Source organism: Ptychodera flava, chromosome 4, assembly GCF_041260155.1.
Source record: "Ptychodera flava strain L36383 chromosome 4, AS_Pfla_20210202, whole genome shotgun sequence".
In the NCBI taxonomy this organism is placed as follows: Eukaryota; Metazoa; Hemichordata; class Enteropneusta; family Ptychoderidae; genus Ptychodera; species Ptychodera flava.
The window spans coordinates 19,472,774-19,490,298 of NC_091931.1; the positions used below are offsets into that span (position 1 = coordinate 19,472,774).

General features: G+C 38.5%; 2 protein-coding genes across 3 annotated transcripts in view; both read left to right on the plus strand.

Moving 5' to 3' along the window:
• The window catches only part of LOC139131113 (uncharacterized), a 39,057-nt gene extending 30,040 nt beyond the window's left edge, over positions 1–9,017 (plus strand). Inside the window, exons 12-14 of the mRNA XM_070697062.1 lie at positions 1,797–1,976; positions 3,057–3,181; positions 3,948–9,017. Coding sequence (XP_070553163.1) covers positions 1,797–1,976; positions 3,057–3,181; positions 3,948–4,022 — 380 coding nt within the window. The 3' untranslated portion in view covers positions 4,023–9,017. The remainder of the gene's footprint in view (positions 1–1,796; positions 1,977–3,056; positions 3,182–3,947) is intronic.
• Positions 9,018–12,615: 3,598 nt separating this feature from the next.
• The window catches only part of LOC139131114 (AF4/FMR2 family member 4-like), a 239,244-nt gene continuing 234,334 nt past the window's right edge, over positions 12,616–17,525 (plus strand). For both annotated transcript variants that reach the window (XM_070697063.1, XM_070697064.1), the window contains exon 1: positions 12,616–13,213. In XM_070697063.1, coding sequence (XP_070553164.1) covers positions 13,194–13,213 — 20 coding nt within the window. In that variant the 5' untranslated portion in view covers positions 12,616–13,193. The remainder of the gene's footprint in view (positions 13,214–17,525) is intronic.

Below are 17,525 nucleotides of genomic sequence, written 5' to 3' on the forward strand. Positions count from 1 at the left end.
AGCTAACCAGTGATAAACAGTCACTACACCCAAGTCGTCAGTCTCACTTTTGCGATGCACGGTACAACGCAATATGCTTCCATTGTTCTAGCCATCAACGTCTCCACATGCCTGGCGGCCATTTTACAGCTAGCTGGTTTGCATAACAAAGGCAGTCCCTGCTAAGTGCAGGCGGTATCCCCGTAGCATTGACCTCATGTCCCCTTTTGAATTCTCCGTACGCAAACAGCGTACGTAGTTACCAATGCGTCGGCAAGAGGATACGTTTGCCTGCAAACCAGAGCCAATACTTCGGACGATGGAATAAATAAAAAATCCAAAGCCACGTCCATTGAATGGCATGGCCAAGGCGGTGAAGGACGTTGCCTGGCTTTAAGCCCAGCTTAATACGTCGGACACCAGTTTGTAATGGTATTTCTGAGTCGTTCATATCCGTTCCATCGGAGGAACAAGTCGAGCCGTCCCGTCAAAAATACGTTCTCATTTTCAGTCACGCACAACTGAATAAGTGACTTTTGTCTCGCACCATCGGCACCATCTGCCAAGTCGTTTTCAAGAGGTAGCCTTCTAGATTAGCATTGCCGAGTTGGTCAAGTTTGGCAGCAATCTCTATAGTGCCAGGCAGCCAAGTAAGTCCAACTCCGCCAGAAAACGTCACCATGCTATCCTGCCAAGTCCGCTAAAAAGCGGTAAAAAAAACCCAGCCCCCCTCGGGTGTGGGGGACTGGCGGACAGGTTTCTGCACCTTTCCCTGTCTATCGACTCCCTGTGAACCCATTTTGAGAGCAAACGCCGATTGCCCGAAACCTGTCCTCGAACAACCCCTAGCGTGAGCAAGTGTAGGCTACACGTAGTGCCGTCGACTAGGCAGGAAAGGGGGTACTGAAAAGTAGCCCGATTTCCACCGCCTTGGCAGGATAACGGCCTTGGCTACTCAGATTCTGCCTACACCGAATTCCGAGCGGATTTTCACCGACTTGGCAGGAAAAGGGTCAATGCACTGATTTGCACTCACATCGAGGCATGTAATAAACGTATTTTCTGGCACAACAAAGGACTTTATTATTACCATCTGACGTTGAGAAAAATAGAATTCGACAGGCACTTCAAACTTTGTACAGAACAATCATTCCATGACATTGACTACTTGTATCTCCAGTTGCCCCCAGTCACAATGCCTTTTGTGGATTTATCTTCAGTGTCACTCTTGACTGTTTGAAATGAATGATCCATTAGATGATAGCCAGGATTGTTTCACATTCCTCAATGTAGTTTCACATGCTGCGACATGCAAGTCCTTGTTTGTGCTGTGTACGGGAGGAAAATTGTATGACTTGTATCAAAATTGCCAACAGTCTATTAATGTCCCATGGTGAATGTTAGATGTACAGTAACTAGGTTATCACAAAAATACGAAAATACTGCAAAGTATAGATTGAGAAACTAATAGCTACATCTGTGTTTGGTGATATACTTTGCTGTTATTATTGAGTTTGTCATGTTAGTGTCATTCTTTTTAGCCAAGAACGCAATCATGTACATGCACTACTCAGCATTTAGACACTCAAATACATGCTGAAGACCATTTTCAATTGAGTTCTTACTTAAAATACTGGACAACCAAAGCACTGATGAACAGTACCTATAATTACACACGTACATTTGTGTCAATGAGAAGATTGGACTTGTATCAAAAACCAACCTCTCTGTGGTGAAAGATATATTGACAAACGCTTAGTGTATGTATGTTGTGAACACTGCATCCTTCACAATGTCCACTTTTGTATAATATCCAGGTGAAGTTGGCACAGCAATCCAGATGAAACTAGCCATCAATCTTCTGATTGGATCAGTGACAGCGTCCATGGCAGAAAGCATGGCTTTGGCAGAGAGGGCAGGCTTGGACTGCAGTGTCATGTTGAACATTTTGACGACTGGGCTGATCCTGGATCCTCTGGTGAAAAACAAAGGAAGAGGTAGGAACAATGATAGGGTGATCTGTCTGTGAACAAAGGGAACAATCATTACGGCCTGGAACTTTTCGCAAAATATTTGGTACATTTGAAACAACAAGTGTTGTTGTAGGCTTCATACCTTCCACAATCAATTGCGTTTGATCTACCTAAGTAAGGAACTGTAGATAATTGAAGTCTGAGCATGGCAAACAAAACACACATTTTGCCTCAAACTCCCTCCTGTGAGCAAAAGTTTGGAAAATCAGATGTCAAAATTATGGTTTGAACTTCCCCTAAATGCAATAACTTGCTCAGTAAAAGGTTGGTGGAAGGGTTCTAGGACAGTCATGCCCTTGACAGGTTATCCACTGCTCTAACTTATTGTGATCCTCCATCACCTAACTTTAGACCCAATATTGGTGGGTAGGAAACGTCTGAGTGGTAATGTCTCAACACACTAAGATATTTACACTGCTGATAGGTCATTGAATAAAAAAGAAAAAATGAATGGTGATTAATTATCATATATAAAAATTGTTCCATGGAGTAGCTGTAGCATGTAGATAGTGCAAATATGTGCGTAATAGTGAAAATTGTGTTTGAGCTTAACACACCTAATCGCAGTGCGTGTCATATATCATATGTAGAATCTGCATCTGTAGAGCAGGTTTACATTGTTAAAACTGAGTGAGTTGAGATGTGGTCACAAGCACAGATAGTTTACTGCTCTGCCAAGTATTCATCATGTAGCCAACCAACATGACAGGCTGTCCTATAATTGTGGCCATTGTACAAGATGAATTATCTTATCCATGAATATTGATACATCTTCAGTACTGGTACCTTCCTCACTTTTCTCAGCCAACTGATTTATTGCAATTTACCTCCATCTTGAAAAAGTTTTGAAAAGCATAACTAATTCACACATTTGTTACCAGTCTAGGTAAAGGCCAATACTGATAGCTAGGGCTTGGTACTTGTTCAAATATTTACAGTTGTACCCCAAATTTATTCGTTCTGAAAATTCAGGCTATCTCATATCAGTTCTTGTTGTATCATACTCTCTTCATACATTGCTTTGTTTTTGTTCAAACATGGCAGCCATGCTTGCAGATGACCATCCACTGACTGCGTGCCTGAAGAACATGCAGAAAGATATGAGATTAGTGCTGGCAATGGGCGATGAGTACTCCCAACAGTTACCAGTAGCAGCAGCTGTAAATGAGGTAAGTTATCACAAAGAATGCAAGGTGAATGTCAATGTCAGCTGGTATGATGATCTGCTGTCTGTGATTTGAACTAGAACTTGCCATATTGTACTAATTAGATACCAGACAAGAACTATGCAAGTGCCATGTCTTTTTGTATACAGCAAGATTTTGTGCAGAGTTCTATCCTATGGTGGTGATTGGTTGTCAGAGGGTGTTTTGCCTTGTGGATAATGTTCAGCTCTAATATGACGTACCTCATGTACCATCATTTCGTTCATCTAGCCTGTCTCTGATAGGTGTTGCCTGCAAATCAATACATGCACAAATGTTTATGTTTATATTTGCACCATTGTTCTCCCCATGAATCTGTGATAGCATGTCGGCTTATTTGCATAACAATATAAATAATTGCTATGCCAATGAATTTCCGTTGTTTTACCAAAGTTCACGAGTAGTAGCCAATCTGTTTTCATGCTTTGGGGAGAAGACTGGAACACATGCAATAATAATAGTGAACCTCACTTTCTTTAAATGGTATTCTCAGACCCTACCACAGAAAACAGTGGTTAAAAGAATGTGAAGATAAACTGGCAATTCCATATCAGATGCAGAATTCCAATCATTGGTAGAAACAAGTGTAAAAGATGTGATATTGTCCCAAGGCCTTTCTAATACTCTGTACTGTTACGTTTTAAGTAGTTCATCTGTTCAAGTAGGGAGCTCTGCCTTATTTGTTCTGAATGTACATCTAATATTGTGTGGATTTTTTCTGTCTTAACAGATGTACAAGAAGGCTAAAGCACTGGGCTATGGAGATCAGGACATGTCCACTATATGCAAGGCATATTCACAGTGATAACTTTCCACATACTTTGACTGTCACTTGATCATGACAGGAGAAGAAGAGACAGACAGAAATATGTGGTGTTTTTTGGAAGATATCACATTTGGTTTTTGAATCTGAATAAGATGAATTCTTTTGATGTGACGGCATTCGCAGTGTCAAAACTGCAAAGTTTTTGTAAAAAAGAAACTGTTTCAACTGACTACTGTTACTCTTTGATGTGGATTTTTTGAGAATATGAAGTCGATATGTGCATCAGATTTGGTAGCCCAGCTTTTGTATGGCAATGAAAAAGTACAGTTTTTATCGAAAGCAAACCTATTGCCAAATTGTATAGAATCATTCCATTCTTAGTAGATCTTAATTTTTTTGGGTATAAAAGACAAAAGTTTGCTAGTTTACTGTTGTGTATTAATTAGCAACACATTTTTTCCTTTTTTTTCATTACTCGTTATTGTATGTGTTTTTTTTGACAATTCAGAAAAGGATACTCTCATTAAGCCATAATGAAAAAGTAGTACAAAACAAAACAATGTAATCGTCTCTTAACACGAGACTGTTGACTTGCATAATAGTGATGCAGAGTTCAAGTCTCCCATTGTAACTTTGTACAGAAAGGGGAAATTTCAATTCAAGTTTGAAATAACGAAAAATTGTAGTCAATTTTTGACACTTGCTTGTGATTAACTTTAGCATAGATTGCAAATTATAAATGTCACTCTCTAACTTAAACTTCACAAACCACGTAATCGACATAATTGTTTACGTCAGCTTTCCAATGAACCACTAATGAATCAATTTGAAGAGTTCAGTGATTGATGATGATGAAGTAATGAGCAATTCCTAGCTGGTCACGTTGTAGCTGTTGCGGTCAGTTTATTCTCATTTGCGATGAAATGAAATGGGGTCCGATCCTCATGATTGCAATTCACAAGAATGCTGTAATTTTATTGGCTGATTCTGATGAAGGAAGTGAGCTGTTTGCAACATTGCTGCTGGTTCATCCTTCACACTGTAATATAAACTTGAAGACCATGATGAGGTCTTTAAAATATTGTTAGCTATTCATGGCACCCTTATGTACATTTTCCATTCGTTAAACCCTCCCAGACATCTGTCCAATGCATGCAATTCTCAATGCACTGGAATTTCACCATGGGCAGTTTGCCTTCTGTCAAACAAACACTTCCAATATTGTTTTTTTTCAGTCAGTTATGACATTTCTAGGAATTATCCTAGATTAACCCAGTATCAGTACATGTAAGATGAAATGTTTTGAACCCTTTACAGTAATGTTGGAAGCATGGTCATATTCACTCAGAGGGTGTTTTGTTCTGGCCATTTGTCTATGTACAGTCCAGTCTCATTAGCCATACACAGAGTAGTTGTTTATGTTCTGTACCTCTCACCTTGCTTGTAAAGTTTTGAATTGAACCCGAGGGTAGTACCGATATATTGGTTTCTATTTGCAACACAACAAGTACATTTCAGGTATATTGCGTTCATAGTACAGATGTCTCTAACTCTGTCCACCTTGGCAGTGTATTTTCAATAGTTTTACTTACACAGTCCAGATCAGTGTATGCATAGTGATGTTTACCCTCTCCCCCGACAGTTCTAAATTATGAGTATGTTGTAAGATGGAACACCCAAAAATCTGCCTCACACTGACAAGGTCCAAGCCACAGTTCATGAGAACTTTACAATCTATACTTGTTTTGGTTCCGGTATGCTTTGACAAACATTTTTGAACATCAATTTTCAAGTTTGTGTACAGCAACATGCTGCTGAAATCAATGTCAACATTTTTGAACACTGATTATCTGTCCACAGTTCATATATACCTGAGATGTTGTTCTCACTTGTTTAGGACAATGTACTGACAATTTAGCCTTCAGACCATCAGAATGTGTACATTGACAATTTGCTTCTTTTGATTAATTGAAGTGCAGTCCTCAATGACACAGATATTCACATGCAACCGCTGACTGTGTTCAATTCTGTACATTCTCAGGTGGGTCTCTTTGAAAACGTGTTCTCTCTTCAACCTAAGTGGGCTATACTTCTGCAAATAAGCCGCCAGCATCCTTTTCTCAACAAAGTGCACTTCCATGTCTGTGATTTCTGAAGTTGTTTCTGAAATGAAAATGAGCTGGCGATTGCCCCCACATCTTATACAAATGATGTGACTTGCCCTCCTTTTCTGCGATGTCATCAAAACGAATTGGGACAAAGACTGAAACGCATAATTAAATCCTTACGCAACACTGTCTACCACGGCTTTTACATGATGTTGTTCAACAAGGCAGTGTCCGCCTGGGAAGAGGCTCTGAACTGTATACATGACCTGGTCAAACCACAGTATGACAGTGTTTGCTGTTTTCTCTCAAGGGTCAAACTTTTGATCAATGAGAAAAATTCATGTTTCCGAGGATAATTTTCCTCTCTCTTACATAGTAGAATATTTTACATTCTGAACAGTTGTTCAATTTCAAATGATGTTTCAGTTAAGAATTCTTAGTTTTACAGACAAGGGGTAGATTTATAGGAATATTTCATTCAATCATGTCAATTTTGCATATGTTCAGCAACTTGGAAATCTTAGTTTTGTAGCTGTTTAGACAATAGTTTCATTTAAAGAGAAAAAGTCATGGGAACTGTGCCTGTGCGAGTTTCTTGTTTACCAATAATGTATTTCGTGCACGATATCTAGATGCACCTCATCATCATAGCTGCATAAATTATACGATGTAGATTATGACAGACATGTTTTAACTTTCATCAATCACCATCGTACCGTGGTTACAGTGTTTACATTGGTTGTATGGGTCCCATACGACCTTTGAGCGCTGTTCCGACGACTGTATCCCTTTAAATGAAGACAAAAGTACTTTTTGTATCCAGAGTGAGTGTCTTTCAAATAGTGTATCTGGTTGGTTTGATGATCTTGTCAATTATAGGTAAGAATCTTTGATTGACAAGATTGACACAGCCAATCACATCAGTGAAATGAGTTTGGTACATGCCTGACACAACCAGAACAGGTTTTAAGTCAAAATCAGGAACTGAAGTTTCTTAACACCCTGCAGCGTGTTGAAATACCAAGTATTTGGCATGTCAACACAGCCTGCAGATCTGTCACTATTAGTTATTATCAGATGCAGTTGAATTTCTGTCTAAATATACGTTGGTTTGTCAACCTTAACAATGAACATCGCTTTCACAGGCTGTACTGGCAAGTCAGTTGTCATAAAGACATGCATAATGAAGCAGACTGAAATCCTGGTGGATGAATGAGACGAAAATCAAAAAGTTCTCATTCCTTGTAATATACGCCTGTGACCACTGTAATGCGTACAACCACTAAGAAAAAACCTCTGTGACAACTGCGCAGATTCTGTCCACATTAATCAATGAATTTAATGGTGGTCATGAAATATTTCATTGGTTTTTCAAGATGATGACAGCAATACCTTTGATACATCGGGGGGGGGGGGGGGGGGGGGGGCGCTAGCTATCTCAACTGTTCAGATGGTGTGTGCACCAACTCTAGCTGTCTGTTGATCTGGGTGTCAGCTCACCTCTGCTGTGTGTGAACATTTTACTCAAAAAGTATTGATAGTGGCTTTGATGTTTTGCTTTTTGGATCCCTTGGAGCCCAGTGATTATCTGATGTAGGTCCAATAAAACTGTTCCCATCGTTGTGTCAACTTTACAGAGATACCATGGCATTTCAATCCAATAAGCATGGTGTTTGGGTTGTACATCCTAATATGGCAGCACCCATGCAGATTTGTTCAACTTCAGACAGAACTTGCTGACCATCAATTTTTAAATCTTCAGTCCATTTAAAAAATTCTTTTCTCTTCTATACTTGGTGAATGTTACTTTTATTGTTATTGTTACGAGTAATTCTGTCAATCCCAAAGACTCCATGCCGTCAGTAGCCATCAAACCTGTACATATTTCACATGATACATTCATAGTATCTTAACTTTGACTGCCACCCTATCACCTGTGTTCTCGCAGAGTGTTTCAAAAATGAGCTCTTGCTGCCCTCCAAGGAAAACTTTTACATTTGTTACACAGCTTTACTTATTGCAAGTGCACTTTTCATTTTAGTGTTTTACTAAGAGAGATCATGCTCCCATTACTGTCAAACCCTGACACCGCATGGTGAGATTTCTCATCATCATTCTGTACAAAGCCCTGAAGGAAACGTGTAGGACACATAGATATAATCTGTCATGTAGCCATGATTCTTTCACTAATGTGTTGAAGGTATACAGTCGCCGTAATCTAAATATGCCCATATATGGTCAAAGGGGCATGTGAGGGCACTGTTTTTAAAAAGCAGCCACCCGCTTAAAATGTGTGATTGGTTAGTTTTCTCTTTCCATGGTAACTGTGGCAAAATTGGAACAGGTGACAGTATACCTTTATAGATTTCTCGAAGTATTGCGTACTTTTTATGTAACTGATAGTCAAATAGCAAGTATGAACTTTATAACGTATTTTGTGAGATGATCAATTGTTGCGGAATAGTTTTTCTTTTGAGTCTTTAGCATCTACCATGTTCCAATATTAAATGTCAGTGTTGTATATAGTAGAGACTATTTTTCACACTTGAAAAATCATGTGGAAGACATATTTTTAACTACATATCAATCACTGTGTGATTTTTTTTTTCAAAGTAACGGGAAAATTATTGCATTGTTTTATTGATGAACAACAGTTTTCGGTAGGCTTGTTTTATTTTCCTGTGTGCAAGAGTGTATGAACTTGTACATGGTAATGTTTAGAGCTTACTTTCTCTCAACGTGCGCTGGCTACTTTCGTTAGAAACTTTACTCGCATGTTAACACTGCCCTCTGGCTAACTCTGTGGAAAGTCGTTTGTATAGAGTCCATGGAAAAATGTTATCTTTTCATATTTTGTTTCATTGTGAGAAAATACATGGAATTTTCACCAAGACATTAAAGGTACCATACTTAGTATCCAAAAGTGCCCCAAATGCGTGATTTGTGTTCTTTCAAAGCTGACAAGTTTTGAAATACTCACAAAGATTTTGCTCCACCGAAGCGTTGTAATTGAGCTTTTGGTTATTATGAAGGACATGCGCACAAGGCATTGGAGGAGGGTAATTTTTTCAAGGCTGCCCTTTCGGGAGGGTCACATTTTACATGATGGACTACCCCGGTACCTCAGATTTCATTCAGCATAGCTTCCCTGGTAATAAATGAAAGGTCTCTTTTTGAGGGATTCTAATAACCATTTATTCCTAGCAACCCCACTCCTCCCACCTATTTCAGTTGGATAGATGTTTTGTCAGTTAGATGAGGATGGCCACACTTGGTGCATAGGTTGCATCTGTAGCACTCCATCACCAGAAATGAAAATGGCAAGACGGAAGCTTTCACTTCTAATATTACGCTCCCCTTTCTTCGCCAGTATGTGATAACTCCAGTCATGTTTTTGCATTTTCCTCCACAACTGTCAGTCATCCCTAATCCCTCAGCCTTGCTAGCCTAATCTCTGACCTCAAACTAACCTTCCTGTACTAAACAAAAGTTCAGATTCTGAAGTACAAAAATCTGATGACAAAATTGTGGTTTGAACTTCCTCGAACATGATAAACTGCTGAAATTGGTTGTCAGAAGTTTAATCTACTGAAAGTTGCTGGACAACCAATATCAGAGGTAGGCATTAAATAGGGGTGGTGAATGGAAACCAAAAAAATCCCGTAAATTGACAACTGGATCCCACAGCGAACCCTGAAAAACCCTATAGTTGACCACTAAATAGTGTCAGATGGTCACATGAGGGCAGTTGTTTTAAAGATGGCAACACCTGCTTTCTATGGGAATTTCTCGATAGGTAAGTGTTTTATCATAGCAAAACTAAAGTAAACATTGAATTCTTTGCCTCAAATATGCCCTTGCCAATGAGAAAATGATTCGAGAATATCCATGTCAAATTTCTTTGTGAAATTATGACATGCCCTGAAGAAACTTGGTGTAGGTAGTTTCAAAACATTGCGTCATTGGCTTTGGGTTATTTAGGCATAGAAGTAGTTTTTTGGTGATAAACACATACCGAGCGTGAAATTTTTATCGAACACAGGTGTCACCATTTTGAAAAACTCCTTGTATGGCCACTTGACACTTTTAGTTGTCAACTGTGGGTTTTTTCAGGGTTCACAGAGGGATTCAGTTGTAAACTGCCAGATTTTCCCCATCCACCGCTGGTTTTCAGTAGTCCTTGGCGTGGTTTCCATTCCCCATCCCTATGTCATACCTACCCTTGAAATATGCCAGAACAAATCTAACCGTAATTCTGTCATCACTGATAATCATGCATATACCAGTAAACAGTTTCCTTTGGTGTAAAACCACAGCACGTAGTTATTGCGAATTTGCATACAGTGAGTGAAATAGATCTTGGCAGCATGTCACAAACATGATCTTTGTTTGTCTTGCACATTTTCCACCCATCCACAGCCCAAAAAGTTGTCTCTGTTTAGTTTTTGTGACTGAATCCTGTCTGTGAACAACTGGTACGTACATTCTTGCCTCTCAATTTTCTTATTTTATTTTTATTTTATTTTATTTTATTTTATTATATTTTTATTCTCGTCCACAGCGCCAGCTGGCAGCCACTTGCAGACAAGTAAAAAAATGAAATAAAAATATAAATCTATTAAAAGACAAAATTGAAAATGAAGAAACTACATACAAGAAACATACAACAGAAAGATAAAAAATCACACAGGCAAGACCACAAAGATATTTGTTTGCATTGAATTGGCAAAGATGTCAGTAATACTAGTACTGTTGAGTGACTTAAATAAGGGAGTGGGACACTTACTTACTTTACCCATTTTGCTCCCCCCCCCCCCCCCCCTCCATTTTTACCCCCATTGTGAGTCCAACTACTTTGGCCAACACCACATCAATATATGGTATTGCTTTATGTGTGGTTAAGATCTTAAAGGTTGAGGATAGAAGTCCAATGCTAAAGGAGACCTCAGGAATAATTGAATTGGATTTCCAAGTTTATTGCATAGAAATGTCATTATCACAGTCACTGACTTGGTACACTCTTTATGACAAATGCTGAAAGTGATTCACATTGTTCTGGCTGGGGCAATTTATGTGTTGCTATATTTTTTTACCAATCAAGAAAAACCAAGATTTGTTCGCTGTAGTGTGACTTTTTAGTAAATAAGTTTATGTTTTTGTAAAATCAGGGATAAAGTGAAGATAAAATGATTAAAGTGTTAATATAGCAGCAGGACTTTTCACATAGCATTTCAGCGCAAGGTTCAGGTGCACGCATAAAGTACAACAGACAATCAAAAAACCTGTTGGGCCTGAACTATAGGATGCACACTTTGGAGTTCGGTATTTTATTCTACACAAAAAATTGATATGATAAAAACAAGAATCTCAAGAAAATATTTTATTTGACTTTGCAGTCCTTCAGAAAGAACTATCTTCATAATTTAATAAAGCTTACTATGGGTTGACAGTGGGTGATTGACAAATTTGATGCAAACACACATAATTGGGAGAGATGAAATTGATAGAAACATAGAAAACCCGACTGCAATACACTGTAACAAGGAAGATTAAACCACAATGAGGGGGTTAAAACAAGGGTGCAAATACTAAAGATATCAAATTTCATAAAAATTGAAATTATTGTCATTTGGAAGGGAAATATAAAAGATAATACACCGAGGCCATGGTAAAAAAAATCATTCAAAAATTGTGAGAACGAAGAAATATAATAAACTAGGCAAAACAATTAAAAATAATGGAAAGACAACAACCGTAATTTTGCAGCTTCGAATACACACTTTGCCTTTTGAGGCTGTCCACCTAAATACCTGGCTCTTTAAATATTTTATTTCCTTCTGTATCAGTCTGAATGGTTTCACGTTTTAGTATTACAAATTCACTTCCACGCTTTCTATATTCGTTACCGATTTCACATGCAAAGGGGTAAATATATCAAAAACATTTTTTTATGGGGTTGAGAGTACGTGCACACCATCGACCTGAGCAGCAAGGTCACTGCCCCAAGGTCAATGCTCGTATTCGATCAAAGTTGCCGCCAAGTCACTTTATTGGGTTATTTCATTCTGGGACATTCCATTATTACGTGACACGTTGTGAGGGTTCGCATTAGAATGACGTGAATGAGTGACATTTGCCGCGTTAACATCGTTAACTGTAAAATACTAGAAAGCAAGATGGCGTAATTTTTTGGTATGTAGACCAAATTTAAAGATTCTTGGTTAGATTACATGTAGATCTCCTCACTACTCGCGTCTATTCAGATTTGGAAGGGAAACACATGTACACTGTACATACTGATGGGGGCGCACCAGGCTGTGTGGTCGACAAAGTTTCATCGGATATCTGTATATCTTTACGTTCGATCATTCAGTCACGACATATAAATGCATCTTTTCTATGTATAAATAAGTATTAATTAATTCAACGTTATTGAAGGATGAAACGACTTTCAACCGACAAAACATTATGAAAAAGTGACACAAGTCAACTCAAAGTTGTGAAACAATGTAGCAAATTATCATAATTTATGCAAATATTGAGTTCAACTCCGAGTATGGTTTCCGTTCCCTCGCCCTGAATGTCTCTGATTTTCTCGGGACAAATACTTTGGTTGTACTTTTTGTACATATTTTAAACCACTAACTAGTGGTGGATTTTATCCAGAGTGCCATCGACTAATTTAGTTGACAGGAAGCTGTACTAATCTGATCTGGGAAAGCCTCCTTTCGCTTCAGCTCACTCAGTCACCACATCGTCAGTCATCGTTTTTTAGTTGGAATGGCTAACTAAACAGGCTTTCTCGCGGGGAAATACCCATCGTTTTTTCGGTATCATCGGCCTAAATTTGGACTGATAGAGGTCGGAACTTCCCAAATGGACTTACTCCACTGGTGAACCTACTTAACTGTGTGGATATTGACGGATATTTTGCGAAAATTCAGCCTGGATTGGGTGACAATTGGACGGACTTGTGAACTGAAGATGTAAAAAACCCGTTTGAACCCTTCATGTAGGGTTCAACAAATCGCGGACTTCTGACCGAATTATTGATAAATCTCTACTCTTCTGGATAGGATTGCAAGTACGGATACCCTACAGTATGTCTTCGTCTAAAAACAGGTAAGTGTGGACGACGAAATGGATTGCCGTGACATGCGACTGGAAAAATCGCGAATGCATGGTGACTGCAAATCACTGGGCGCCATGTCGTTGGTTATGACTCTGCAAGTCAACCATAGAGACAGTTGTCAATTTTGACTTCGTTTCAACGACTGTGTGTCGCGATTCTAACACGTTGGAGATTATTCACTTGTCAAGGATTGTTCTTCGAGGAATTTTCGTGAAATTTTCACGACACATTGTTGTTTCTGGGTCCTGTAATTTTGAGCTTTTCGTGCTGTAAACCCGACACAAGCGGTCGCTGTAGAAAATTTCTCTATCCCATTGTTTACGTACTCGATCAAGTCTTTTCGTCCGCCAGACTTGTTGGTGGACGTGAGTAGGTGGTTAATCTGATGGAAAATTTCCTTCAGCTTGAATTCGTATCGATTTTAAACCATATTCCGTACAAAGTGATCAGAAATAGCGAACTTTCGACAGCGGGCACAATGGCGTCAGACACGAAAGGTCGCCATATTGATGATAGGATCTGACAGGGTTCTGGATGGCTCATTCATTTTCTACTTATGTCAGCAGAAACATGCTGCACACGATTGGAATTACTCTAAAATAATATTTTCTCGTCATCATCCGATCTGTTTTTGTGTTTTAGCTCAGGGAGTGAAATTCTGTAATTTTTGTCACTGGTTTTGGAGAATTTTCTAATGGCTTCATTATCTAAGTCCTCACGTATTCTTGTGATACAAAGGTCAGATGGCCAGATTGTTTAAAAACTATTGACATGCACGCCAGCCGCACACCTTCCTCCGTACCCCAGCAAGTTCATATTATCTGGTGGTTGGTCCTATAAATCGGAACAGCCACCATCGTTCGTCGAATACGAGCTTTCCAAATAAAGAAGCAATTCGGACATTGTCATCCCGAAGTGGCAAAGGGAACGAACAGATAAATACCAGACCGTCTGTGCTACCAGTAATGAAATACTTAGATAATAGCCATCCTTATGTTTGGAGGAGGAATAAATTAACACTTTTCGCAGAAAAGTTGTTAACGAGATGCTCTTCCCAATACAGTATGCACAAATATGCAAACCAGGAAGAGATGGGCATAGTACAGTCTGTGCATTTTATTCATACCACACATGGCTGTCTCGTGCAAGGGGTAAAGTGGAGTGCATTAAATGAAGGCTTGAGGGAAGAAAATCCAAAAAATCTTTTAAAAATGCAGGATTCGTAGAGGATGAATAACAAATTGTGCATAAGGATGATTTTGATGTGAATATCATATACGAGTGATAACATTCACGATTAAAAGACAGTTATCCTTCAGATCACTGTTTTTGGGTAGAGTAACCATGTTCAGATGGATATCAATATATCAGGTGATGTTACGTAACAGCAAAACTTAATGAACACCTGTTGGGGGGGGGAGTACATTTGGTAATTATCAAACAATTGTCATATTTGTGACCTGTAAACCCAAGGGGGAAGTATTAATGGCAAGATTAGCTTAATCATGCAGAGTTCCAATTAAGTAAACAACATTAGGTCTGAATATATATAAAGGCTAGCCAGTGAAGGCAGATAACAAGTTGATAACAAAAAAGAACCCCATGAGAAATATCAGATACTATATATAAACTTCCTTGCGTATAACCAGTCAATTTGATCATCAAATGTAAATATTTTGTCAATGTGATCTTGGAGCTTCAGGACAAACTTTTACAGTGGTCAACCAAGTCATCTTTTCTAAGAATTCCTGCTTGTGGGTCAGTTTTTTTTCTGCCATGTGTTTTGTACTGATGAAACCTTTTCATGGTGAAAACAAACAATTTTGTTTTATTTTGTTTTCATCAAAATGTTATCATGGTATTTTTGAATTGGAAGTCTGTTGAGTTATTAGTAACCGACCTGTTATTTTCACAACATGATCTCCAATAGACAATAGTCTTTTAGAGGCCCTTTTAAAACAGCCAAGTACAGCTGGCATACTTTAATTTTCCATGGATCTTTATCCAGTTCAGTATATTCAGAAACATGTCAACCAGTGTGAAACAAGCGTGATTAGAATTTAAATGGCAGCGTTCATGTGTGTGTTATGCATTGTATGCATAAACTGGGACTGTCATAATTAACATGATAATGACGGTAGAATTTCAAGCAAACTGTAGGGTCAAACTCAAACAGGCAAAACAAGAGATGCCCAGATTTTTGCATGCCTGTTACAGGCGATTAAAATGAAGACTACGAAAATGTTATTGAAATTTTTTTAATGGAGTTGGAATGGTATAACATGATGCAGATGTGATCAACCTCATTGATAGAAAAAAGTTGTACTGAATTTAACATGGCTGGAAGTTAATTTTTTGAAAGAGAACTTGTAAAAGTTGTTTTAATACTTAGTGTAGCATCATAACATACCTCTTACCAAAGGTTATGTTCAGTTTGAAATGTGGAAAATGTCTTTAATTAACGTAGTATCCATCTCGAAATTTGTATGACATTTTGATGAGCCTTTCCATCAGGAAACTTTATACCATTCCTTTTGAAATCAGAATAAAAATCCGGGATCATCGGATGAAGTATGGTACAAGAGACAAATTACCCGGTGTAATGCTGTATTTCATCTGGACAGGGGAATGGGGGGATTCACCTCTGTTGACATGTTGGCACCCCTAGTAATTTGTGGAGGGGAGACCATCCCCATGAAATACCGTAGAGATACAGTTAGAACACATGAACTGGTGCAATCCCCCCTAAAATTTTCGGTGGTGGATCCCCCTGTTGATACCATCCTGGATTAAACACTGGTAATGCTGACACTTGAACTTTTAATGGTCCACCATCCCTGTGTTAACTCTGGGTGAAAAATAATTTTCAATTTTCACAAAATTAGCTGGTGAATACTGTATTTACTCCATGGGTTTCAAAATAAACCCACAAAAGTGGTTGCCCATAACGGTATTGTAAAAGTTTGAGAGTCGAAATATCTGTCCCCGAGGTGCATTCTACCGTAAACATTTAATGTCAGGTGTCATTCTGGATGTCATACACAATATCATGGTATTATAATTTGGTCAGCTTTCTTATCTCTAAAAGAATAAATCAAAGATATGTTTCCCTGAGCCATATAGTACAAATGATGTCAGTGAATCCCACAATATTGTAAATGAAATCAGACCAACTATTTGGTAAACTAGATTGAAAGGGTAAATAATAGCAGAAACATTCATGTAAACTTGTATGACTACTAGTGATGCCACATAGATTTTGTTTTCAAATTCAGTAGAATAATATTGACACCAGGAAGGCAGCAGGAAATTAGATGGCAAAATAAGAATAGAAACAGGATAATATGTACCACACGACTTTCAAATTTAGTAAAGAAAGAAGATACCAGTAATATGCACCACACGACTTTTCCAATTTACGTATTTATCCCTGGACACTCATGCTCATGCTATGTATGTATTTGCTCATCTGTTCCAAGCAATCTACCTCACTTTACAACACTTGACGCTGATTTTCCCATCCACAGAAGTTTTCATGTTTCCCTCATTTAGAATTGCCAAATTCAGTGAAAATGTAGGTGCCCCAGCTGGCTGCAGAGAGACACCTGTCATTTCAAGTGGAGTGGAAATCAAGTATGCAAGCTGTTCAGATGAGTCTGGTGTATTCCATCAGAATCGGTCACTACCGAGTAGTTAGACAGGAACCTCCCCCCCCGCCCCCAGCTCATCTTTTTCTGCAGGGTAGTGTGGTTCATGTACTGTTCAAGCACAGACAAGGAGAAAAAAATGTTTCTCCTTGTCTGTGGTTCAAGGAATACAGTGATGTATCTCACAAGCCTATGCAAAGACAAAAATAAAACATTCAATCTTTTCTTCAGTTTCCAAAGAAACAAAATAAACACAAAATAAAAATAAACATAAAATAAACAGGGTTTTTGTAGGGTGCATAACATGTTTCAGGCCTGATACCAGTGAACAAGTTGATCAGTACCGTATCCAGCTTATTTACAGTAATATTAAAAAGGGCAATTTAATCATCTTGTGGCTGATATGGGTGACCAAAGAGTAAATAACTTGTTGCAAAAATATGAATCATACACAAACAATTCCAGAGAAGGTAATAACAATTGAAAAATAAATTGGGAAGTCAGATGATATTGATAAGGAGTACCTTAAAACTTCATTGTTACTGCCAAATGAGATAGAAAAACATTACGTGTGCAAGGCCGTGTGTTGAGCAGTGTTGTTGTCCTTGTACATGGTGTGATAACTTTAATTCATCAGGAGTGTCCTTGGAGTCTG